The sequence below is a fragment of the Capra hircus genome, chromosome 9 (genome assembly GCF_001704415.2).
Source record: "Capra hircus breed San Clemente chromosome 9, ASM170441v1, whole genome shotgun sequence".
Taxonomy (NCBI): Eukaryota; Metazoa; Chordata; class Mammalia; order Artiodactyla; family Bovidae; genus Capra; species Capra hircus.
In genome coordinates, this window is record NC_030816.1 from 66,869,844 (window position 1) to 66,897,136 (window position 27,293).

The following is a 27,293-nucleotide window of genomic DNA, read 5'->3' on the forward strand; positions in this document are numbered from 1 at the left end:
TTTAAAACATTTTTCTTTAGCATTGCTTGCAAAACCCTGAAGAATCTAATCTTGGCCTACCTTGCCATCTTTATCTAATGTTTCTCCCCATTTTGTACACTCTGCTTCAGCTAAACAAAACTCTTAAGTTACTGGAACAATTCATGCTCTCTCTCACCTACAAGCTGATGCAACCTGGTGACCCTACTGTGCAGAACTCTCTTTTCTTTTTCTCCTCTGCCTCCCCTCTTCCATTGGCCAACTTATCTGCTGGATGTTTAGATCTTAGTTTCTTTCTCATCTGTTAGAAATGGTTCTATTTCTACAAAACCTAAACCTAGGTTGTTGCAGTCATCTACTCGTCTACTTGCTCCATCATGGGCTTCCCATGTGGCTCATTGGTAAAGAATTTGTGTCCCAATGCAGGAAACGCAGGAGACATGGGTTTGCTTCCTGAATCGGGAAGATCCCCTGGAGGAAGAAATGGCTATCCACTGAAGTATTCTTGCTTGGGAAATCCCATGGACAGAGGAGCTTGGTGGGCTCCATGGGGTCACAAAAAGTCAGACACAGCTGAGCAACTGAGCGAGCACATACACATGCACTATCAGAGCAATTTTCACATTGTATTATCACTGTCTACTTATTTATCTGTATTTGCAGTAATCTATACCTTCCATAATGGAGAAGGCAATGGCACCCCACTCCAGTACTCTTGCCTGGAAAATCCAATGGACGGAGGAGCCTGGGGGGCTGCAGTCCATGGGGTCGCTAGGAGTCAGACAAGACTGAGCGACTTCACTTTCACTTTTCACTTTCATGCATTGGAGAAGGAAATGGCAACCCAATCCAGTGTTCTTGCCTGGAGAATCCCAGGGACGGTGGAGCCTGGTGGGCTGCTGTCTATGGGGTCACAGAGTCAGACACAACTGAAGCGATGCAGCAGCAGCAGCAGCAGCAGCACACCTTCCATAAAATCTGGGGTTATATCTTGCCCACAACTTATTCTCAGTACCAGACCACAGAGCCAGGCACATAGTTGCTTAATAACTATTTATTGGGTAAATGAATGTTGGGGATTGTTGAGTGATGATTTAGAAAATTCAAACAGGACAAATATGGAGCACTATATGGTCATTCAAAGATGCTTGCTTTGTTGGATTTCAGAGGAGATTTTGAATTAGAGGAAATATTTTTATACTTGCATTTTCATTTTCATAGATATTTCTTGTAGTGATGGGGAGAATGAGTCAGAGATAACAAGACTAATGACAAAAAGACTAGTTACTGAACTTTTTTCTAAGGGAGGAAAGATAAGAACTAAGTGGCCACAGGAATGAGAGAAGGGCAGAAATGAAAGAACCATGAAGAAAATGATGTCATAGCCCTTGACAAACCACTTTAAGGGGTGTAGAGGAAAGAAGAGAGAAGGGATATTCAGAGTCTTAGTTTGGATAATTTTCTTACAACTAGCACTTAGAACATAAATAAATGGTTGGAGGAACAGTGTTTGGATCAAGGAAACTGTGAAGTGTCCAAGTGGAGATGTTGAGCAGACAAGCACGAGTGTGGTTTGGTGTACAGTAGAAGACGTGTGTCATCTGCATTTGGACATAAGGAAGGCCTCTGTTTGGATGAGATCACCCAGCAAGAATGAGTGAGGAGAGAAGAGCTGAAGACAGAGGAGAGCCCTGTAAGAGTTGGCTTGGGGCAGACTTGGTTGTATGGATCAGAAATCTACAAACGATGGATCAAGAGAAGAAGCGGCGTGGTAGGAGAGTTCTGGTCATAGGATCCAAGGACAAGCCACAAAGAACAGCTCCCCCACTGGTGACTGGACATGGAGTGTCTAAATGAGAGTCTGTTTTTCAGAGGACTGGTTTTCCCTGATTTCTCCGTTCTTACATTTTCTCTCTTTCTCTTTTCTCTATTTGCTCATCAGTGTCTTTGTCTGCAAGTGGCAAAGGATGCTGATACCTTTGTGTTCATATAACTTTGTCATTCTGTTGTTCATCATTCTCTGAAAAATTTGTGTCTCTAACTTCATAGAGAGGTAATCTGACTGAGCAACGAAGCCCCTGATTTGATACTCTTCAGGTGAGAGATCCTCCTCTGGGGTTATGGTGCAAATATGACCAAGAGATGCAGGAGGTAAACTCAGGTTTACAGTGGATAAGAATCCACCTGCCAGTGCCAGGGATGCAGGTTTGATCCCTGGTCTGGAAAGATTTCACGTGCCATGGAGTAACTAAGCCCCCACTCTACAGCCGGCGAGCCACAGCTACCAAGCTCACTCTGTGCAACTACTGAAGCCTGAATGCCTAGGGCTCTTGTTTTGCAACAAGAGAAGGCACTTCAGTGAGAAGCCTACTCACCTCAACAAGAATAGCGCCCCCACCTGCCGCAACTAGAGAAAGCCTGCACAAAGCAATGAAGACCCAGTCAGCCAAAAATAAAATAATAAAATTTTAAGAAAGATGCAGGAGGAGCAGATAGATCTTCTTGGAAGCACGTGCATGTGTGGAGATTGTGAATTGATTTTGTAGTATGTTATTACTTAAAGGTGAAGGCAGTGACACCCCACTCCAGTACTCTTGCCTAGAAGATCCCATGGACGGAGGAGCCTGGTAGGCTGCAGTCCATGGGGTCGCAAAGAGGCAGACATGACTGAGCGACTTCACTTTCGCTTTTCACTTTCATGCATTATAGAAGGAACTGGCAACTCACTCCAGTGTTCTTGCCTGGAGAATCCCAGGGACGGGGGAGCCTGGTGGGCTGCCGTCTATGGGGTGGCACAGAGTCGGACACGACTGAAGCGACTTAGCCCAGCAGCAGCATTACTTAAAGGAGCACTTTTCAGATTTTCATGTATTGGAAATCACCAGAAAATCTCGTTAAAATACAGATTTTGTTTAGTAGGTCTAACAAGCTCCCAGCTGCCGCTGTGCCACTGGCTGAGGTCAGGGCCAGTAAAACAGACGTATGCTCAGAGAGGGCAGAGAGAAAGGCAGGAGGAGATCAAGGAGACGGTGGGAACTGAGTGGAGGACACAGAATCAGGGAGTGTTCAGAGGCAACAAATGTTGAAGAAGGTGAGTGAGATCACATTGGAATCCTCTCTAGTAAAAATAATCTGCCTGATTTTGAGTATTCTTTCAGCAGTATACAGAAGTCTGTGAGTGCATAGAGAGCAAGAAGGTCCATGGCTAGGTTAATTCAGAGTTAGGGGCTTGCAGTGCTGGAAGGAAGGGGATAAGAAACTTGAATGCATTAACTAGAAGGTAGAGTAGCCTTAACTAGAAGGTAGAGTAAGTTATTGGAGAAGGCAATGGCGCCCCACTCCAGTACTGTTGCCTGGAAAATCCCATGGATGGAGGAGCCTGGTAGGCTGTAGTCCATGGGATCGCGAAGAGTCAGACAAGACTGAGCGACTTCACTTTCACTTTTCACTTTCATGCATTGGAGAAGGAAATGGCAACCCACTCCAGTGTTCTTGCCTGGAGAATCCCAGGGACTGGGGAGCCTGGTGGGCTGCCGTCTGTGGGGTCGCACAGAGTTGGACACGACTGAAGCGGCTTAGCAGCAGTAGCAGTAGCAGAGTAAGTTATAAGCAGGCAGCTTTAGACTGTTTCAAATGGTGCATTGGTTTTAGATTGTGTTTTTAACAGCTGGAGAAAGACGCAATGATTGCTTAAGAGAGAATAGTTTCCCGTGAAAGTGTGTGTGGGTGTGTCTGTAAATGCATGCACATGTGCTTGGGTTCTTAATCCTCTTACACAGGATATATATACACACTCAGCCGACTCTAGAATAATTTACAGTAGTTCTCTTGTTTGGATCTTCAAAAGTATTCCCTTTTGCAGTTATATAGGGAATGTTCTCATGCCAAGGTGATTATGGAAAGAGGATTCAAAGTTTGAACATTAACAGTATCACAGAAGACAGAAATGTGTCTGAGGATGTTGTGCGTACGGATCTCTCTGGAGATTCAAAAAATTATTCAAGTTGAATGGTGCTGCCTCACCAAGGAACCTTCATTTCAACTTCTTGCTCATATTCTAGTGAGGTCGGACTTTATTGAACTGATTGAAGTAGAGTGGGACCTTTTGAACAATGTTTAAGTTATTGCAGCAGAATAGCACAATGTGTGCTCAGTTGTGTCCGATTCTTTGCGATCCCAGGGACTGTAGCCCGCCAGGCTCCTCCGTCCATGGGATTCCCCAGGCAAGAATACTGGGGTGGGTTGCCATTTTCTTCTCCAGGGGATCTTACCAACCCAGGGACTGAACCCGAGTCTCCTGAGTCTCCTGCATTGGCAGGTGGATTCTTTACTGTTGAGCCGCTGGGGAAGCCCAAGTTAGCCCAAGTTATTGCAGTACTTTCATATTTGTGGTGCTTCTGAAGAATCTTTTCAGGATGAAACATCACAGAGGAAAATCAGACAATTTTCTGGTTAACTCCAGGAAGCCAGTGTTTTAGGATGAGTTTGGGAGCAAATGGATGTCCTAGCTTGTTCTAGCAAGAGGGTGGAACGACCAGTGTAACCTTGGTGAAAGAGTGACTTTCCCCTGCACAGAAATGCTATCTTTGAGTGCCGAGCTTGAAGAGGAGTGGTGAGGAGCCCAGGCCTGCTTGCCAAGTCTGCCGCATTAACAGAAACGCAGATGTCACAGCCAGACTGCCTTCAGGTTCCTTGCCATCCTGAAAAAAATACACATAGAGGCCTAAAATCACTTGAATTTATATACTTTGATGATGTCATTCAGTTCTGTATATTGTCAGTTATTTAACACCTGGCAGCATCCAAAGTATTATTTATATTTTACATTTCAGTGATGTTATATCTGGTGCATTCCACTTGATCAGGGGAAATGTTGCGTGGCTACCTTGGTTTGGTAATGATTGAGGCATCAGGCTGACTCTAGAGCTCTCAGCTGCTGCCCTTAGGTTTCATCTGCAGAAACCACCAAGGCTGCTAAATATTTCAAACCTTTTTAAGCAATTCATTTAAGAGATTCGTACAGATAATTCAAACAGTGACTTCGAAGAGATGCAAACTGAGCAGGCAACTGAAGGGAAATTTTCTAGAGATACTTCTTCACCAGCCAAGTTGTCCAACAAATTCACTAGTGCCAGTTTTACACACATTCAGATTAAACAAAACAAAACCTGAGATTCAATTTAGGTGCATTCATTTTGTTCACCATTTAACACAGTATAGGAATATCAATTATTTCACCCACAGATATGTGTTGAAAGCAGCTAAAATTGATCTCTTTTGATTTATCTCTTGGATCTGATACTCCTGTCTTGGAAATCAAAGAACATAGTATTTGATTTATAGAGAAGTACTTGCAACAAAGGTGGAGTAAGAATCTAAACCTCAGGTGAAAAAAAATGAGATAATGATTATTAAATCTATATCTAAATATTCTATATAAACTGAGATAGCCTTTGTCATAACTGGGAGGTTTTCCAATTCAGATTTGAGTTTCTTTGAGGAATAAAGTTTTGTGAAAATAAGCAGAAGTGAATTATTACTCAACATTGCAAGCACAGACAAGAAGCAAGGGTGGAATCTGGTTTGTTTGTTTAGATTATCTGAAAACCTTGCTTTTATAAAGTATGGGTGTGAATATGTTATTGTATCTGTCTTTGAGAACAACTTGAGCCAGATGTTTTGAATTGGGTAGCTTTTAAAAGATGTTAACTCTGGTTTTCCCAAGACCTTATTCCATGGCTACTGTAGCCATCTTTTTATGTAGCCTCGCCTTCAAAAGAGAATAATTTCTTCGGGTACTGGCTCTTTGAATAGGAATCAGTTAGCAGTGATATTTTATTGCTCTAAGTGGACAAATCCAAAGCACTACATTTTAGACTCTCTCACATTCTTTACTCAAATATTTCAAAATTAGTTTCTTAAAATATATTAATTTTAAGGTGATTACTGGAGAAGGATATGGCAACCCACTCGAGTATTCTTGCCTGGGAAATCCCTTGGACAGAGGATCCAGGAGGTCTTCAAGTCCATGGGTTGCAAAAGAGTCAGACACAACTTAATGACTAAACAATAACAAAAACAGGGTGATTACACTATGTTTAAGAAATTACCCATTAGAAAGCATTGTCTCTTAAAACAAGACTTGGTCTCATCACTTTGCTGTGTCTTTTGTTTAATCTTGGCAACGTCTCTGGGAAAACACTGGACTTACATTCAGAAAGCCTGGTTTGAACCTTGGTCCTATCAATTAGACATGTATCTTTTGGCAGTTTCCATAATCTCTAATAGCATTATTTGTTTCTTCTGTAGATGGAGGAGATACTAATTCCCAGGGTTGTTATGATGCCAAGTGAGATAACCTATGTGAAAGCCCTTTGCTGGGGTCTATAAACATCAGTATAATGAACGTGATGATATTGTGCCTAGTTTAATTGATATTTCATCCAGTTAAGATCATCGCTATTTGGTAGCATTATGTCTAAATGCAATTTAGCTACGGTAGATGAGAATCATGTAGAAGAGTGCTTTACATGCTTTTTACAATGATGATTATGGAGTCTTTGTCTTTTCTATCACAATGGGTGCGTAAAGGAAAAAGAGTTTCTGTTAAGATGGGGTGCTAAATTTTTTCTTAAATTATTGATGCACAGATTTTGTTATAGTAATGCCAATAATGGCCAACACTTAAATAGTGCTATCTGTGTGGCCAGTACAGTTTCTAGGACATTCTAAAACTAATCTATTCAGTCCTCCCTATAACCATGGGTAGTGGGTGCTTTTATTTCTGCCAATGTTAATCTACTTCTGCTTTATTGACTATGCCAAAGTCTTTGACTGTGTGGACCACAGCAAACTGTGGAAAATTCTTCAAGAGATGGAAATACCAGACCACCTTACTGACCTCCTGTATTCAGGTCAAGAAGCAACAGTTAGGACCGGACATGGAACAACAGACTGGTTCCAAATTGGGAAAGGAGTACATCAAGGCTGTATATTGTCACCCTGCTTTTTTAACTTATATACAGCACACATCATGAGAAATTCTGGGCTGGATGAAGCACAAGCTGGAATCAAGATTAATGGGAGAAATATCATTAACCTCAGATACGCAGATGACACCACCATGGCAGAAAGCGAAGAGGAACTAAAGAGCTTCCTGATGAAAGTGGAAGAAGAGAGTGAGGAACCTGGCTTAAAACTCAACATTCAAAAGACTAAGATCATGGCATCTGGTTCCATCACCTCATGGCAAATAGATGGGGAAACAATGGAAATAGTGAGAGATTTTATTTTCTTGGGTTCCAAAATCACTGCAGATGGTGACTGCAGTCATGAAATTAAAAGACGCTTGCTCCTTGGAAGAAAAGCTATGACCAACCTAGACAGCATATTAAAAAGCAGAGACATTACTTTACCAACAAATGTCCATCTAGTCAAAGCTATGGTTTTTCCAGTGGTCATGTATGGATGTGAGAGTTGGACTGTGAAGAAAGCTGAGTGCCAAAGAATTGATGCTTTTGAACTGTGGCATTGGAGAAGACTCTTGAGAGTCCCTTGGACTGCAAGGAGGTTAGAGGAGTCACTCCTAAAGGAAATCAGTCCTGAATATTCATTAGAAGGACTGATGCTGAAGCTGAAGCTGCAATACTTTGGCCACCTGATGTGAAGAACTGACTCATTGGAAAAGACTCTGATACTGGGAAAGATTGAAGGCAGGAGAAGGGGACAACAGATGATGAGACGCTTGGATGGCATTGCCAACTCAGTGGACATGAGTTTGAGTAAACTGCAGGAGTTGATGAGGGTCAGGGAAGCCTGGCATGCTTCAGTCCAGGGGGTCACAGAGAGTCGGACATGACTGAGCGACTAAACTAAAAGTGGTGAAACTGAGGTACAGAGAGATTAACTTGTTCAAGGTTACATGGTCAGTGTGGTGAGTCAGATTGACTTTTTTTTATACCTTTCATTAGCTCTCTGGAAGAATTTGTAAACTTCTTGTAAATTTGTAAAAATAATGCAAAGGAAATCATGAACATTAGCTGGGTAAGGGATGTAGGGGATAGCATCTCATTATGGAAAAATAATGCTGCCTGCATGCATGTTGGGATGACTCAGAGATTGTATCTTATTTTCCTTTCTTGTTTTCTTTTGTAATCTCCAGTGGCTTTTGCTGGATACTTTACTGTTGATCTACCAGGATTAGTTCTTGCTTCTGAGCCCAGGGTACAGTCACAGAAAGCTAAACATGTCAGAGAGGTAGGCCCTCATCATCTCAATCTCATGCCATGAGTGAAATCATTGGAAGAAATAGCCTCAAAACCCCATCCAAAAAAAGATATCCCAGATATGATGCACTCTTTTTGGGGCCTTAGATTTTGGTTGACAGTTTCATATACTACAGTCATTCTTTAATTTATTTAGTCATGTGACTCATTTGTGTGTGTGTGCCCTCAGTCACTCAGTCGTGTTCAACTCTTTTGTAACTCATTTATTTGTTCATAAATTTAACAAATTTTATCAGAGGCCTCCCAGGTGGCAGGGGTGCTGTGAGGTCCTGAGGGGTCAGATGATGACTATTACAGTACCAACCCTCTGCTTGTTGAGCCTAGAGAATAGTGGGAGATCCAGACAATAAATAAAGTCATCTCACGCCGGGAATTCACCCAGCTGCTCTTAATCATGCTACAAGGAGAGGAGCACAGCACTCCAGGGGTGGGTAAGAGAAGGCACTTGGCTAACATTTGGTGATCATAGATCTTTTTCCCTGTCTATCCTCAGCTCTGTAAAAGATGTTAGAGATTTGTGGAGGAGGAGCTGGATAGAGGGCAACTTAGAAAGAATGGTTGTGGAGCTGAGTTGGCAAACCCCTGCAAAACACAAGGTGGCCCCAGGGACAGGAAAAAAGAAAACTCTAACTTGAGCAATGTGACATTACACATCTAAATCCTTGAAGATATCACCGCATCATAGAAGTATAAGTAATACTTACAGTACCTACCATTTTTAAGAAAAGCTATGGTATATTCATTCTACTCAACCCAGTTAAAAAGGGAAGAACACAGTAAGTTGAGAGTGAGTTCCATTAACATAGTAGAAGTCTTTTATTGTTTGAAAGTGTATGTGGTCAGTTATTTGACAGTTTATTTATCCAGAATGTTGAATAAATGAGATTGCTGCCTATATTTACATAAATGTTTAAAAGCAACATGAATATTAATTTCAAAAGCATCACTAAATAGAAAGACAGTAGATCTTGGTTGCTGGTTCTAGCTGGTGACCAGGCCCTAGGTAAATAATAATTGAGAAATAATTGATTGCTTTACTTTTCTTTCTACCTCTTAATTATTATCTATCATTATACTATTGTTTGTATCTTTGGGTCCAAAACTGTAGTGTAAGAATCATTCAGACAGAGACTTTGTCTTTCCTGCTCATGGTATACACTATTTAGAATAGCGCCTGGCATGTAGAAGACATTCAATAAATACTCACTGAGTGGATGAATAAATGACATAATCATAGAGGTATATAATTGCCAACTAAAATAAACAAGTGGAAGAAGTGAAAGTATTTTTCAAAACTATAAGTATTTCACACATGCAAGGTGATGCTCTGTATTTGAATTTTAGAAAAGAATGCGATTTGCCAGATGATAACTTGTCAAATTTTTTTGCACTGCTTGCTAGCTTTCTCTTTAAACATCTATTTCCTAAGTCTTTCTCTTTCAAGTTTTGTAATATTGCTCTGCATTTATGGTTCTGTAAAATCCCCTCTACCCTAGCTCAGTGGAGATTCCTAATCCTTTAAGATTAAAGTCAGTGAACCTTTGTGAAATCCAGTGTTACCTCCTAAGGCTTCATGTACTCCCTGAAATTGTATGCCAGGTGCAGGAGCCCCTGTACAGTTTATTGGAGAGAGTTTCCCTGACTTTGAGATTCTCAGTGTTTATGACCCTCCCCCAAGTTTAAAAAAATCTTTGCTCTAAAATTTTGTGTTTTTCTTTTACTTTTTGTTTTTCTCTTGGTTTTTCTTTTTTCCCTTGAGATGGTGTCGTTTTCCTTTTAATGTTGATGATTGTATTTTGCTATTTTAAAATGTTTGCTGCTTGATTGTCCCCAGAGTGTGGTATTCTTGGTTTCTTGCACACCTCTGATCCAGCCCTTCTCTCTGTCTCTCTTTTGTCTGGCCAACAGTATGGGCATGTGCCAACTGCAGGGTGGTCCTCTCCAACCCTTCCGGGACCTTTACTTCTCCGTGCTACCCTAACGACTACCCCAACAGCCAGGCTTGCATGTGGACCCTCCGAGCCCCCATGGGCTATATCATTCAGATAACATTTAATGACTTCGACATTGAAGAAGCTCCCAATTGCATTTATGACTCATTATCCCTTGATAATGGAGAGAGCCAGACGAAGTTTTGTGGAGCAACTGCCAAAGGCCTATCATTTAACTCAAGTGCGAATGAGATGCATGTGTCTTTTTCAAGTGACTTTAGCATCCAGAAGAAAGGTTTCAATGCCAGCTACATCAGAGGTATGTAAACCAAAGGTGGCGCCAAACTTCTGCTTTCATTTAGCATGTTCAACAATAAACAAAAGGCCCAGAGGACAGAGTTATGCTCTTTTATGTGAGTATGAATGATTAGGATTAGAATTTAAAGGCAGGCAGGAATCTATTAGTATTTTCTGAGCATTCTCATTAACAATATATAGTTACCAGATCCAAAATCTGGTTACAGTAGAGCTGAATTCTTGTCTAGTGTTCGCATGCAGAACATTTAAAGGCTGTTTGAAAGATTCAGTGAATATCCCACAGTTAATAATTGAATCTAATTCTAATATCTCTCCAGCAAACATTCAAAGTATTCTTATTTATAAATCATTTTATTTTAGGCTTTTACGATGTTGCTCTTTTAAGGAATGATGCTGGAGAACAAATATAAGAAATAAACATATACATTAACATGTAAAATGAGCTTTGTGTAACTGAAGCTATTAAATAGCATAGCCTGAGGAAAGCCCCTTGAAAATGTCTAACTGAAAGAAAGAAATATATTTTTATCAGACATATTTCCTAGCTTCCGGCACAGCAGAACATTGAAATTGAACCATTCTCTCCAGAACCTTTCTATGCTTAAGGAAAACTCAAGTTTCAAGACTATGAGATTTAGTAATAATTTTTTTTCCATCCTGAGCTACTTAAGTAGGCTTTATGTATCAGAAAAAGAAACAAAAAAGAAAGGCAGCACTATGGACATGCCTGACCCTTCTTATTACAATTTGTGTTTTTTGGTAGACATCTTTATTTACTGTTTGTGATTGACATTAGATATATATGTGGTTAACTGAAACATACATGCTTTAATTTTTCAAACAATGTTTTAAGGTTATAAAATATTATGGGAAATTTGAAAATTAAAAAAAAAAATTAGAATTACCTATACGTCTACCACCCAGCCATAACTACTAATAAAATGTTGATGAACATATTTCCTTCCAGCCTTTTTATTTTCACAATGCATATAGAATACTGGGTTTATACTGTATCTTTTTGGGTAGGTAGTTGCTAAGTTGTGTCTGACTCTTGTGACTCTATGCACTGTAACCCACCAGGCTCCTCTGTTCATGGGATTTCCCAGGCAAGAATACTGGAGTGGGTTGACATTTCCTTCTCCAGGGGATCTTCTAACCCAGAGATTGAACATGTTTCCCCTGCATTGGGATTCTTTACCACCCACCAGGGAAGCTCAAGTAGACTTGTATGCTGCTTCATATTTAAGAAGTGGACTAAACAATCATGATTCATTAAACTCCATCACGGATTTTTGACCAGAATATTTACATTTAAAAGAATGGTTTTTTTTACTATAGAGCTATTCTTGGTGTGTATTAAAATATATTCAAACTAGCATACATATGAAGCCAGTGTAAACAGCTACTTCTCTCTCAAGTCAATACATAATGTTTACCAATATCTATTGTATGAGCCCAGAGTGAAATCCATTGTATTACTTAATAATTTTATGTATGTCACAGAAGAACTAGGCTAATGCATTTTTATTTTAATCATTATTCACATAATAATCGTCATCTATATTAGTAATCAGTAATAGCTATATACAGCTTAGCACAGGTACTGCTCTAGCACTTTGCAGATATTACCTTATTAAATTCTTATTAACCACATATATACTTGGTGCCTTTCCCTTCATTTTATAGACAAGGGGGCTAAGGCAGAATGACTTGGCCAAGGGAGATCCAATGTCTGCCCTTGAACCACTGCTCCGTATTGTCTCAGAAATTAGCTCACATGTCCAGAAGTCAAGGAAATGTATCTTAAAATGCCATTTTTATTTATTTGGTTTTTTTGCTAAGACTCCTTCTTAGTAATGGAATTCTCTTTGCCTTTGATCCTAAAATAGCCTGATATGGGGAAGACTAGTACGATATGGGGTGTCCAAAGGGAAAGGTAGCATAGGAGTGTTTGGGTAGAGTTAAAGGTGATGGTTAGTGAAAAATAGAATGATTAGCTATTATGTTTAAAAATTATTTGAAAAGAAACATAGTTTTGAAAATCATAATGTATGAACTTTCCTGAAACCACTGGTTTCCTTAATTTTTTAAATCTCCTTCAGTTCAGGGATTTAAAAAAAGAAAAAAAAAAACCATATCACTTTGGAAGCTATAACTGGAAGATTTAAGTGTGAGAGCCAACTGTGACTAGAGTTAAATGAGTGGGGTTTCTTATTGGTATTGGTATTGGTATTGATACTGGTATTGGCATATGGTACTGGGTTGGCAAGAGAGAGTGGTAGACAGAGAAAGGGGAGAGAGTGAGGCACACGGTGGGTAAAAGCCAATTAGTAGAGAGGGTGGAGGTTGGAGGTCTCAGACATTTTGCATCTCTTTAGTCCATGTCTGAATTAACATGCTTTATCTGTTCCTGTGTTTTGTTCTAGTTGCCGTGTCCTTAAGGAATCAAAAAGTCATTTTACCCCAGTCACTTGATTCTTACCAGGTATCTGTTGCAAAAAGTGTCTCTATTCCAGAGCTCAGAGCTTTCACACTCTGCTTTGAAGCAACCAAAATTGGCAAGGAAGACAGCGAATGGATAGCTTTCTCCTACTCAGGTGCATCCTTCCCACAATTGCTCAGTTTCGGAAAGACCAAGAGTGGCTACTTTCTATCATTTTTTGGCTCAAAATGCTTACTAAACAGTGCTTTACCTGTGAAAGATAAGGAAGATATTTTCACAGAAAGCTTCGAGCAGCTCTGCATTGTTTGGAGTAGTTCTTTGGGCTCCGTTGGTGTAAATTTCAAAAGAAACTATGGAACAGTTTCATGCAATTCTACGATTAGTAAAGTTATTCCCGGGAATGGGAAATTGTTGCTGGGCTCCAATCAACATGACATTGGCTCCCTCAAAGGGGACATTTATAACTTTCGACTTTGGAATTTTACCATGAGTTCCAAAATCCTCTCCAACCTCAGCTGCAGTGTGAAAGGGAATGTGGTGGACTGGCAAAATGACTTCTGGAATATCCCAACCCTAGCTCTGAAAGCTGAAAGCAACCTCAGCTGTGGTAAGTTTGTGGCATAGTCACTCTTTTTTTTTTTTTTCCCATTGTTCTGTGAATATGTTTGTCAACAAGAAATTATATAGACAGACATCTTTGTATATGATTGCAAACCATACATATTCAACTAAAGCTTTTGGTCTTACCATTTTTAAGTTTTTCCTATGCCATAAAATATCACACAGCTTTCCCCAAGCATAAACAACAGTTACAATTATTGTGTCTTAGATAGAAATGTTAACCCCAGGACCAAAACAAAAGAAATTAATGTTACAGTTTTTAATCACAAAGCTGGTATAGTGAAAAGCTGATCTTTGTCATCCTGGAATGCAGTTTCCATTACATTACTTAAACAACCATCACCTTAAAGAATGGTATGTATTTAGCCAATATCAGAACAGTCCATTTTATGGAAAATCTTGATAGTCAGGAATTGTCAATTTTCTTTTAACTTTTCCCCCCACTTACTTGAAAATGAGGATTTGTTGTTTGTTTCAAATACTCTTCTCTTTTTGGTTGCTCTTTGAGAGACTTTAAATGCATTATTATTGTAAGTAGCCAACTGCAAGTATTTAGAGATATAATTCCATGTTATAAAAGTTATATTAAGAAATACTTCTATAAAGTATTCCCTATGTATATAAGTCAATGGAAGTCCTTATTTTACACTAGGACTGAGTCACATATAAAAAGTAGAAGTTCATTATCAATTTTCAATGTTACATGACTAAATCTAAAGTGTTGATAACATGTTTTTAGTCTCAGAGTTAACTCTCAATAAAGGAGGGAAAGATGGGGCCTAATATTCAAAAGTCATCTGTAAGTGATTTTGCAGGGAATTCTATCACAACTTGAGTCCCAATACTTTCAACAAAATAGGAACCACTATGAAGACCTGTGGAGAAGGCAATGGCAACCCACTCCAGTACTCTTGCCTGGAAAATCCCATGGGCAGAGGAGCCTGGTAGGCTGCAGTCCATGGGTTTGCAAAGAGTTGGACATGACTGAATGACTTCGCTTTCACTTTTCACTTTGATGCATTAGAGAAGGAAATGGCAACCCACTCCAGTGTTCTTGCCTGGAGAATCCCAGGGACAAGGGAGCCTGGTGGGCTGCCGTCTATGGGGTCGCACAGAGTCGGACATGGCTGAAGCGACTTAGCAGCAGCAGTAGCATGAAGACCTGAGGCCCCCTGTCCTATATCCTTGACCTATGTTTGCCCTTCCAGCCTGGGAAACTCCTGTCACCCACCTCCCTGTGTGGGCAACCCATCTCTCGGTGTGGTCCACGGCGCTCCTACAGATGGTGGGAGGCTGTTATGTGATGTCACTTGAAAGGTATTTCCTTGTGGGTTGTTGAAAAGAGGGCAAACCACAGCCCTGTTCCAAAAGGAGACTCTGGACCTTTGTAAGAGTCAACGGTGTGAACCAACATTCTCTCAGTCTGAGACTGGCTACGGAGGACAACCTTCAGGGACTCCTGAGAAGTCTTTCACTCAGCAAGGAAATTGAGAAAATCAAGTGTGTGTGTTTTGTGTGGGGTGGTGAACAGTGAGGAGAGGGCATTGGTACACTTCCTACAGTCAAGGTGATTATCTTTAGGGCCCTGTTTTCATCATATCATTGGCCATTATTTAAAAATCATGGACTGTTTAACAATTGCATTTCTGTGGGTCAGTATTTGAGAATGATGACCATCAGAAGAAAATTAGAAAAAGAATTTGGCTATGTACATTAATAATTGCTAAATACTTAAATGATGCTTTAATATGTACTATGCTCTAAGTACTGTTTTAAGCACTTTACACATTGGAACTTATTCCTGCAACACAGATCCCATGATGTGAGGTTTATGATTAACCCCATTTTGCAGATGAGTAATTGAGGTACAAAGAGGTTAAGTAACTTCCCAAGGTCATTTAATTAATAAGTAGCCAAGTCAGAAATTGAAGCCAAAATGTTCAGTTTTAGAACCGTGTTTCCCTAAACTGTCTTTGAGAATAAGCAGAACTAGAAGACAAGATGTACTGCTAGAGTAGGCAAGCCAATTCTTGTCCAGATGAGTGGGACGGAGGCCCAGGAGCCATCTCTGGCTACAGAAAGCACTGCTGGCCAGAACACTAGCTTTCTCAGGTATTAGCATGGTATTCGTTTTAAACAAAATTAATAAGGATTTCCCTCCTTTAGTGCTTAATACCTTATTATAATAAAATATGAAGAATCTAAAAAAAATAAAAATAAAAAAAATAAAATATGAAGAATCTAGTATACAAAATTTCTAAACTTCTCCTAAGAAATCCTCTAGGCCAGGCATTGGCAAATGAGAAGGGCCTATGGTAGATCACTTGTTTTGTAAATAAACTTTTATTGGAAAATAGGTTTTGTATCACCTGTGGCTGCCTCTGTGCTCCAACGTAGAATAGACTGATTCTGAGAGATGACCTGGCCCACCATCCTAAAGAAAATCTGCCAACCCCTGAAACTAGACCAAAAATCAAAGGGTCTCATTTTCTGAAGCACACACTTTGAATACTGGGAAAGACCCGCTAGATCTCTTGAGCCAGAGATAACAGGCCAGTCACTTAGGGCTCATTTAGCCCATAGGCATGAGTGGTGGCAACACTGATTTGTTTTCATTTATTTACATTTCCATGCAGTGCTTTTAAATAAGGATTGATTTCCAACTTTAAAAAACTAGATTCCACATAAATATGAATTTTTGGATTCCCTGGTTTAAAAAAAATACGTACCTTAGTATGTCTGACTGCCTAACCAACACAGCTGGAAGTAAATGGTGACGACCCCCTTTGAAGGGGCTTTCCAAGTCCCCTTTGGCCCTTACCACCCCCTGTTTTCTCCCCACACCAGCCCTGTTTAGATTAGCTTCTGGCCAGGGCTTCCCTGGTGGCTCAGAGGTTAAAGCGTCTGCCTGCAATGCAGGAGACCTGGGTTCAATCCCTGGGTCTGGAAGATCCCTTGGAGAAGGAAATGGCAACCCACTCCAGTATTCTTGCCTGGAGAATCCCATGGACAGAGGAGCCTGGAGGGCTATACAGTCCACGGGGTCGCAAAGGGTCGGACACGACTGAGCGACTTCACTTCCCTTCACTTCTGGCCCAGGGAGGCACTTATGTTTGGGAATCCCAATTTAGGCCACTCCTTTCACTTTAAACAGGATAGGAAATCGAAGCTTAGAAAAAACAAGCGGCTGAGCCAGTTGGTAGGCTAAAATGCACATCTCCTGTCCTTTTGTCCAGGGTTTATATTTGGGAATTCTCATATTTTCTTTAACACAGTCTTTAAGACTCCCTTCCAAGCCTTATGATTACTGGAAGGCATCAGATATATGCTTGTGGAATTTAGCCATCGGTAAGTTTTCAAAATGACTTCAAAGGAGTAACACAAGCTTACAGAGTCAGTGTCTGGGTTCCTCTTCTTGACATTCCACAGTGACTCTCAGCACCCCCGTTCCTTACATTCAGATATCCTGGACTGGGTTTCAGGAGTAATAACGGGGGAGGGAATTTCCTGCTGCTTAATCATAAGCTTTGGGAGTTGAAGAACCCAAGTCACTTATTAACTGACAGGAAATACCTGTAACAAGAGATTATATCTAAGCTTGTTACTTAAGCAAAACTTGAATAAATGACAAAATGTGTGCTCTATTAACATTTTAACCTTTCCTTTTTTCCGGAACACCACGGCTTTCTGTTTATGGTAATGGTAATTTCCCAAAACTAATGATCAGTACAGTAGCCAATGGGAAAATAGAATTTCATGCCTAACATTCCACTGGCTTGACAATATCTGTTAAATATGAACTTTCATACCAGAATCAACTTGTGACAGAAAAAGAACTGATTTTTCCAAAGGTCTCTTGCTAAGTAAATTTTAATATGGAAATAAGATGATGGAACTAAACTGACTCCTTTTAAAGCATCCTGCCTTTTGTTTCAAGTATTGACTATCCTAGCAATAAAATCAACATGTTATTAATAAATTTTTAAATAATTTCATAGTTGTACTTTTATTTTCCGCATGATGTTCTAAGCACAGTTAGGAAATATATCTAATTAAGAAATTTTCAACAGGTTTTTTAATTGGAATATAATTGATTTTCAGCAGGTTTTTTTTTTTTAAAACATGATTAATCTTGTCAGTCCTTTTCAGAAAGAAATGCTTTATTTAGCAACAATTCTTTTTCTTTTTATATCATCATTTTTTTTCTTAAGACAATTTTATTAAACAGTACTGGGTTTATAACCTCGGTGGGTAGATGGTTTCCCTAATGGACTCTTTAATTATAGGCTCAACCATTTCCCTGTGTTATGATTCAGGTTTGAAAGTGAATAGTGAAAGTGAAAGTCACTTCCAACTCTTTGCAACCCCATGGACTATACAGTCCCTGGAATTCTCCAGGCCAGAATATTGGAGTGGGTAGCCTTTCCCTCCTCCAGGGGATCTTCCCAACCCAGGGATCAAACCCAGGTCTCCGGAATTATGGGCGGATTCTTTACCAGCTGAGCCATAAGGGAAGCCCAAGAATACTGGTGTGGGTAGCCTATCCCTTCTCCAGTGGATCGTCGTGGCCTAGGAATCAAACCATGGTCTCCTGCATTGCAGGCAGGATTCTTTACTAACTGAGCTATCAGGGAGGCCCATGATTCAGTTTTAGGTGGCTAATGTCCATCAATTTTCACAAAGAACAGACAGTGCCTTCTATACCAGTTTTATTTATTTTACTGATGATTGGACTTTCCTGAGGAGTGGTACTGTATAACTCAATGAATAGTTTAAGTTCAAACAAATTACATTTATTTAACAAGCATTTATTAATCACTTCCATTTATTAACCACTGTGAATGTAGAGATAAGATAAACTTTGATGTTTTTCTTTTCTAGACATTTTTAGATTTGGACTGACTTTTGTTTTCCTCGCTGAAATTTTACACTTAATTACCAAGATTTCATCAGCTCTTGGATTCCTATCCTTTCATTTTCGATTGTTACACTTCTGTCCCTCAGAGCCATAAAACTGATTTCACTATTGGCTCCTTCCCTTCATTCCTAACAAATTATTGAGTGTAGCATTTTTAGATGACTGAATTTTTTTTAAATAACAAAGATGAAGTCACTTATTTTTACGAAGGACTTTATCCTTTGAAGATGCCCAAACTCTTCATGAGCATAAATGACATCCAAAAATGATTTTAAATACATTCATGAAAAATTTGAATTCAATTTAGTAACAATTACAAAGAGGGAATTGAAAGGAATTAATATTTGTCTTACTAGTGCAACTCACATGAGAGTTTTAGCTTTGTCAACTATTGTTCAGATTGTCATTAAGTAGGGTGTGAGATGAAGTGAATGGAACCAGATGCCATGATCTTAGTTTTCTGAATGTTGAGCTTTAAGCCAAATTTTTCACTCTCCTCTTTCACTTTCATCAAGAAGCTTTTTAGTTCCTCTTCACTTTCTTCAATAAGGGTGGTGTCATCTGCATATCTGAGGTTATTGATATTTCTCCCATTAATCTTGATTCCAGCTTGTGCTTCTTCCAGCCCAGCGTTTCTCACGAGGTACTCAGCATATAAGTTAAATAAGCAGAGTAACAATATACAGCCGTGACGTACTCCTTTTCCTATTTGGAACCAGTCTGTTGCTCCATGTCCAGTTCTAACTGTTGCTTCCTGACCTACGTACAGGTTTCTCAAGAGGCAGGTCAGATGGTCTGGTATGCCCATCTCTTTCAGAATTTTCCACAGTTTATTGTGAAAACGAAGATCATGGCATCCGGTCCCATCACTTCATGGGAAATAGATGGGGAAACAGTGGAAACAGTGTCAGACTTTATTTTGGGGGGCTCCAAAATCACTGCAGATGGTGATTGCAGCCATGAAATTGAAAGACGCTTACTGCTTGGAAGAAAAGTTATGACCAACATAGATAGTATATTCAAAAGCAGAGACATTACTTTGCCGAGTAAGGTCCGTCTAGTCAAGGCTGTGGGTTTTCCAGTGGTCATGTATGGATGTGAGAGTTGGACTGTGAAGAAGGCTGAGCGCCGAAGAACTGATGCTTTTGAACTGTGGTGTTGGAGAAGACTCTTGAGAGTCCCTGGGACTACAAGGAGATCCAACCAGTCCATTCTAAAGGAGATCAGTCCTGGGTGTTCTTTGGAAGGAATGATGCTCAAGCTGAAACTCCAGTACTTTGGCCACCTCATGCAAAGAGTTGACTTTGGCCACCTCATGCGAAAAGTTGACTCATTGGAAAAGACTCTGATGCTGGGAAGGATTGGGGGCAGGAGGAGAAGGGGACGACAGAGGATGAGATGGCTGGATGGCATCACTGACTCGATGGACGTGAGTCTGAGTGAACTCCGGGAGTTGGTGATGGACAGGGAGGCCTGGCATGCTGCGATTCATGGGGTTGGAAAGAGTCGGCCACAACTGAGCGACTGAACTGAACTGATTGTGATCCACACAGTCAAAGGCTTTGGCATAGTCAATAAAGCAGAAATAGATGTTTTTCTGGAACTCTCTTGCTTTTTCAGTGATCTGGCAGATGTTGGCAATTTGATCTCTGGTTCCTCTGCCTTTTCTAAAATCAGCTTGAACATCTGGAAGTTCATGAAATAGATGGGGAAACAGTGGAAACAGTGTCAGACTATTTTTTGGGGCTCCAAAATCACTGCAGATGGTAATTACACCCATGAAATTAAAAGACACTTACTCTTTGGAAGGAAAGTTATGACCAACCTAAATAGCATATTAAAAAGCAGAGATATTACTTTGCCAACAAAGGTCCGTCTAGTCAAGGCTATGGTTTTTCTAGTGGTCATGTATGGATGTGAGAGTTGGACTGTGGAGAAAGCTGATCACCAAAGAATTGATACTTTTAAACTGTGGTGCTAGAGAAGACTCTTGAGAGTCCCTTGGATTGCAAGGAGATCCAATCAGTCCATCCTAAAGGAGATCAGTCCTGGGTGTTCATTGGAAGGACTGATGCTGAAGCTGAAACTCCAATACTTTGGCCACCTCATGCGAAGAGTTGACTCATTGGAAAAGACTCTGATGCTGGGAGGGATTGGAGGCAGGAGGAGAAGGGGAGGACAGAGGATGAGATGGTTGGATGGCATCACCGACTCGATGCACATGAGTTTGGGTGAACTCCGGGAGTTGGTGATGGACAGGGAGGCCTGGCGTGCTGGGATTCATGGGTCGCAAAGAGTCGGACACGACTGAGCAGCTGAAGCGAACTGAACTGAGGGTGTGAGATGAGTGGTTAGCTATGTCAGTCTTTTTTTACTACAACTTGTACAAATGTTGACTCCCCTCTGTAGTACGATTTTGGAAGAACAGAATACAAAGAAGAAAGATTAACAGCTTTATAGCTTTTCATCAACTGCCCTTTTTCAGAGACTACATTTTTAAAGGAAATTTGACTTTAATTTTTGAGGCTAATATTAAGTAAATACCTTTAAATCCCTTTGTAGTATCCGCAAATACCAGAGGCTATACATAGGCCATATTCTGAAAGCAATTTCTTAATGATAAATATATCCAGGAGAAAGAATTGTCTCTTCTTCCTTAACAATCTTCTGGTTTGTAAATCTATCCACCTGCAAAAATTGATTGGAAGAATGACTTTTTTATGTAGATATGCCAGAAACTGAACTGCCTGCAAATGAAAAGTTTGTGCACATTTTTAATATTTTATGTATTTGTCCATGTAATTTGGTGTATTTGTAATGTAAGATTTCATTTATTCCAGACCTTTCTAATTAAATCTGTCACTTGTATTCAAACCATTTGCACTGAAACAAACTTCAAATGTAATTTCTGTTGCTATACTGAATCATCATAAAATAGTGTTTATAAAGTATCTATAAAGCATTGTTAATTTGCTAAATTAAAAGTACCCAGGAAGGAACAACTGATAATACTGAGAAGCAAATGTTAACAATTTTCCATGACAAGTATGTCACAGAATGAAATTTAGACTTGCTACCATACGATCAAACTGAAGAGATGTTAAAGAATATTGTTAAGTATCTTACTCTAAATCCTAAGTCTTCTGATTTTCTTTCCTTAGTTCCACCTCTCAGCTCTTTGATACCCTGCGGTGGATGTGTAGTTAGCCTGAAAGCTTCTTTCCCACAATGTTGTTCCCTTATCTCCCTTTGTCTTCCAGAGATACTGTATCAGTGCCAGAAGTGGCCTTAGGAGCCTGTGTCTGCCAACATTGTGTGTAATTTGAGCAGCACAGGAACTCTGTCCAAGGGTCTCCTCTCTTGCATGTTATGTTGGCTGAGATTTCCTCAGTCATTTTAAGTTTTAAGAGCTTTTTAGTGTTAAAAAGTTCCTTACTAAAATGTAAATACCTAAAGGAGAAGTAAGGTCCTGCAAGAAGAGGGCATCAGTTCAGTGTGATGGGCAGAAATAATGGGCAGAAAACATTCAAGATCAAATTCTAGGCTAGCTTCAGCTTCTACCTCTCACATACTCTTTCTCCCTAGTACACTTGCTATTAAGTTTTTAATCTTTAACACCGGCCCTCACCCACCCCATCTCTGCTTCCTTTCGTAGCCAGGCTTCCTCTCTTTTTGCATTCACTTCTCAAACATTGGAAATCTACAATTCATTGTTCCCACGCTACTGAAGGGAATTCTGTAGAGCTGTTAGCAAAATTCCAAAGTGAAGGGTCTTCTCAGTCTTTATCATTGTGGACCTTACTGTGTGCTCGATGTGGCCACACCCTCCATGAAACTTTCTTAACTTGAATTCTGTAAAATCATTGACAAGAGCTATTTTTGCCCTCTCAAATCTATAGCTCTCTCTTTTTTTTAAAAAAAAATGATACTTAAATATAGGAAATCTGTGGTTCCATCAAATCTACACCCTAGCTCACATGATCTCAAACACATCTATAGTTTCTGTGGAGTACTTCCTTGCTAGATCATTTACAAAAACATGTACATCTGCTCATGTACCAGATGACACGTGCTACCTCAGTTCCTATTACTTTTAGCCCACCCCACCTGAGTTTGCTTTTCTTCCAGTATTTACTGTCTGAGACCATTATGTATCAATTTCTCAAGTTGAAAATTAGAAATTTTTTTTTTCTGTTCTTCCTATTCTTTCTCCATTCTTCAATTAGTCACTAAATGCTGTTGCTGCTGCTGCTAAGTCGCTTCAGTCGTGTCCGACTCTGTGCGACCCCATAGACGGCAGCCCACCAGGCTCCCTTGTCCCTGGGATTCTCCAGGCAAGAACACTGGAGTGGGTTGCCATTTCCTTCTCCAATGCGTAAAAGTGAAAAGTGAAAGTGAAGTTGCTCAGTCGTGTCCGACTCTTAGCGACCCCATGGCCTGCAGCCCACAAGGCTCCTCCGTCCATTGGATTTTCCAGGCAAGAGTACTGGAGTGGGTTGCCTTTGCCACTAAATAAATCCTGTCTATTCCCTCTTCAAGTCTTGTATCCATCTCTTTCTGTCCTCAGTGGACTCGTGATATGAAGCCTGAATTATTAGTCTTATTCAGGCTTCTTGTATCTCCTCTCTTTTAATTAGTTATGAAGCTTCAAAAGTGATTGTTTTAGATTTAAATCTAATTTTCTCACCAAGTTCCTTTTTCTTTTTTTCCGTTTCCTTTAAGAAAGGGTTCAAAATGTTCACAGTCATTCACAATGCATTCAGTAAACTTTGAGGACCCAGCTACTATGTGTAAGGGATACACCATTGGAAGAAAGACACAAAGTTCCAGAATTCATAGTGCCTGCATTCTACAAGGCCCTGTACAACTATCTATTGCCTCTATATCTGATCATTCCTACCATTTTCTACAAATGCCCTATTGCAGAAATGCTATGCCACTTGGGTTCACAGATGGTTTGACTACATTCTTGGTGTGCACGTGTGCGTGCTTAAGTTGCTTCAGTCCTGTCCTACTCTTTGTGACCCTATGGACTGCCAGGCTCCTCTGTCCATGAGATCCTGTAGGCAAGGATACTGGAGTAGGTTGCCATGCACTACTTCAGGGCATCTTCCCAACCCAGGGATTGAACCCACATCTCTTACATCTCCCGCACTGGCAGGTGGGTTCTCTACCAGTAGTGCCACCTGGGAAGGCTGTTTCTTGGAATTTGTCTCTGTAATTCAGTCTGCCAGTAATAACCATCTCTAGTCTCTTATCCTCTGATCAGTATAGTGACTCCTCATATTTCCAGTTAATCTTTGTAAAGGATTTTCTATTCACCCTTCTCACCAGACTGCTGGTCACATGCTCCTTTGGACCACTATGCATCTATATTTCTCTGTGAAAACTGTGAAGCCACCTCCCTCTCATGTCTCTCTGAGAGCAGAGACATAATTTTAAAGCATTCTTCTAGCCTCCCTGTCTCTCATACTGTTAATGGTGAATGAATGTTTATTGAATGAACATGTAAAGGTCTATAATAAAATCTTGCCAGCTAATATCACAGACCAGAGGCCCAAGGGTTGGCTCTTTCTAAAATAAAATGATTTCTTTCTTGGGCCAGTTCCTTGAGGCAATTAAGAATGAAGACAGTATGCTCCTGAGATGGTGCTAAATTGTTGGGATGCTTTCTGCTTATGCACACAGTTAATCTAATTAGACATCTTTTGTTGGCTCATGTACATGCTCTGTCTTCGTGTACCATTGCCACAGGAAGTTTGGAAAATGTTTAAATATTAGAATATAGTTACTATTACAGAAATGTTCTTTAAAAATTCAATAATGTGTGTATGTATATATATGTGCATTTTCTTATTGTTCAGTCACTCAGTTATGTCTGACTTTTTGCAACCCTATGGACTGCAGCATGTCAGACTTCCCTGTCCTTCACTATCTCCCGGAGTTTGCTCAAACTCATGCCCTTTGAGTCCGTGGTGCCATCCAACCATCTCATCCTCTTTCTCCCCCTTCTCTTCCTGCCCTCAGTCTTTCCCAGAATCAGAGTCTTTTCCAGTAAGTCAGCTCTTCGCATTAAGTGGCCAAAGATTTATGTGTATGTACATGTTTGTATTTATTCTTCTGTCCTTAATCATAGTAAAATATGCTTTGTGATGTTTAGCCCATCTCCCTCAGCCTCAACCTATTGATAAAAGCCTGTTAATAGCCAAGAGAGATTTAGTGCAACAGAGAAAATCCACTATTGCTACTAGAAAATCAGCTCAAAATTTGTTTCCTGCTGAAGATGAGTCAGGCAAAGCTTGAAATAAAAAGGCACAGAGACCAGCTTGAAGTCACGGAAACTTATTTCTGGAATTGCAGCTAGTATGTGCTAGGACCTGTGAACCAAAAGTATGTGTTTTATGAGCATTAATAATATCCATGTTCACTTTTGAAACGTTATCTTTCATGTTCTTATTATTTCATTTGTATGAATTTCCACCAAAGCTTTATAATTTGTTTTGTGAAAAGGTCCTAAACTCTTTATGCACAGCTTAAGGGGTAGTAGCACTTCTTTCCCTTTGATGTGTGGTTAAGGTCAGTAGATTGAGTTAAACATTTTGAGAGAAATTTCAGTAGCTTGATTTTTACATTTGTGGAAATTAAGACACAGACGTTCTTGATGTTAAAATATTACTGGTGGACTCTTCCAGGGCTGCTCCTTTTACACCAACCAAATGATTCATGACTTTTTTTTTGGATAATATCACTAAATCATAAGTCATATTTGTGTAATCTTTCTGTGTTGATCAAGGTTCCTACCTGATTCCACTCCCAGCAGCAGAGCTAGCCAGCTGTGCAGATTTGGGGACCCTCTGCCAAGGTAGGGAGTCAACATCGTCCTCTGGCATGTCTGTTTCTTACTTGCTGTTTTGGAAAATGTAGTTGTCATTGTTTTGAATTTTATCTTCATTTTTACTTGAGAAGCCAGAAACCAGCAAACCAGAAGAATTTCTGGATGTGTTTTAGTTGTGTGGGTGCACAGTGTTGAGAAAGAATGCATTCACACACTGGATGACCACATTTCCATAAAGCACTGAGTTTCTAAAATGTGAATAATTATATGCTATTAGGAAGGGTTGACTTCATTTTTTTTCCTCTATTTCCTCTCAAAAATATTGTCCAGTATAAATATAGCAATACAATATTTTGAAAAAGTATTCATGTCTAAAAAACAAGAGGAAAAATTAAGTTGAATAGTCAATTAAGTTTAAGACAAGGCCATGAGCCAATTTATGATGTGCAATGTAACTTAAATATTAAGATAAAAATAGTTATCTTATTACTAATATGAATGTAATTTTATTAATTATTACAGTGCATAATGACCATACTATGATCAGTATTATAATTGTATATTATGTATTGAATAGTTGCATGCTGAATAATCCATAGTTGCATAAATTTTAAAATATTTTGCTTTAATTTTATCATTGCTTCTTCTGATTATCCATGACCCATTTCCATCCATTTATTCTATTATATACTTCTTTTTGAAGTAGCATTTCTATATGCCACATTAAGAATCATGACCATGCCTTTTGTAAAACTGGATCTTTTATTAAGAAGGTCACAGGATTAAAGTGACAGGTTAGAAGTGAGACTAAATGAATGGAAACCTAAGCTCTCTTTTATAGTTCCAGTGTGGAAGTAGGGTAGGCAGGGAGAAAGGGTGCAACTCATTATTATTTTTCTTTCCTGAGACATTATTTCTTGATATTATTGTTGATGAATACCTTAAGATAATAAAGCCGTTAAGTAGTTTCTTTTGATGAACTCAGTGTGGTTTTAAAATAGTTAAATGAAATTTTAAAAAGCCTTTATTTTGCTTAGTTCAAGCCATGAATTTTTTTTTCTTTTAATCTGAGACTTAGATGTATTTTGCATTACATAAATGTAACTGATTGTTCACAATTTAAAAATATAAAAGATTTCAAAAAGAATCCTCATTCTTAAGTGTTGTATATTATTTTTGAATGAAAAAGTTATTTTAGTTAAGAATAATTTTGATTAAGGAATTCAATATTTTCTAAAGATCCTTTGGAAGGTAATTCTTTTTATAATTACTGAAATGTTTCAAATTTAGGTAATTTTTTTCTAATTAAAAGATCCTACCCAGGGATCAAACTTAGGTCTCCCTTGTTGCAAGTGGATGGATTCTTTACCATCTGAGTCACCAAGGAAGCCCATTTAAAAGAAATATGTAACAAATAATTATTGTACATAGAAATGTACATCTTATACAAATATACTCCTAAGATAAACTAAAGGAAAATTATATGTATACTACTTACATTGTTCCTCCAGAATCCCTTAGATATTATCAAAACATTACATAGGGTTTAATCTTTGAGTTTTAGTAGAATCAGAAACATAGCTTTGACATAATGCTTTGAAAAATCCCTCCTGTAAGGCTTGCCCTTACGAAATCCATTTTGTCCATCATTGTTTAGTAAAGTTATTGGGATCTTTAGACGATTGATGTCATCCACACATTTCATTCTCTTCTTTTTCTTCACATTTATCTTCTCTAGGAGAAGTATATTTTCTTCTGAAATTTTATTTTGCTACTCTCAGTGTATCAGAAAGACTAACTTAGTTTAGATAATTTTCAAGCTGACAGGTGGTGTTCAGACTTCCTTCTCTAGCCTTTCTTTTTATAGACTTGGGAGACTGAGTTCTAGGAAGGTTTCTTCATTTGCTGTGTGATCATCAGCCTCTTGATAGCAAACTTAAGTCTAGAATCCGAATGTTCTTTC

The 27,293-nt window shown here is 39.3% G+C and overlaps 1 protein-coding gene across 6 annotated transcripts in view; it reads left to right on the forward strand.

The window, feature by feature from the left end:
* The window catches only part of ADGRG6 (adhesion G protein-coupled receptor G6), a 152,849-nt gene that overhangs the window by 58,221 nt on the left and 67,335 nt on the right, over positions 1-27,293 (forward strand). For all 6 annotated transcript variants that reach the window (XM_018053276.1, XM_018053278.1, XM_018053277.1 and 3 more), the window contains exons 3-5: positions 10,173-10,514; positions 12,940-13,563; positions 25,289-25,357. In XM_018053276.1, coding sequence (XP_017908765.1) covers positions 10,173-10,514; positions 12,940-13,563; positions 25,289-25,357 — 1,035 coding nt within the window. The remainder of the gene's footprint in view (positions 1-10,172; positions 10,515-12,939; positions 13,564-25,288; positions 25,358-27,293) is intronic.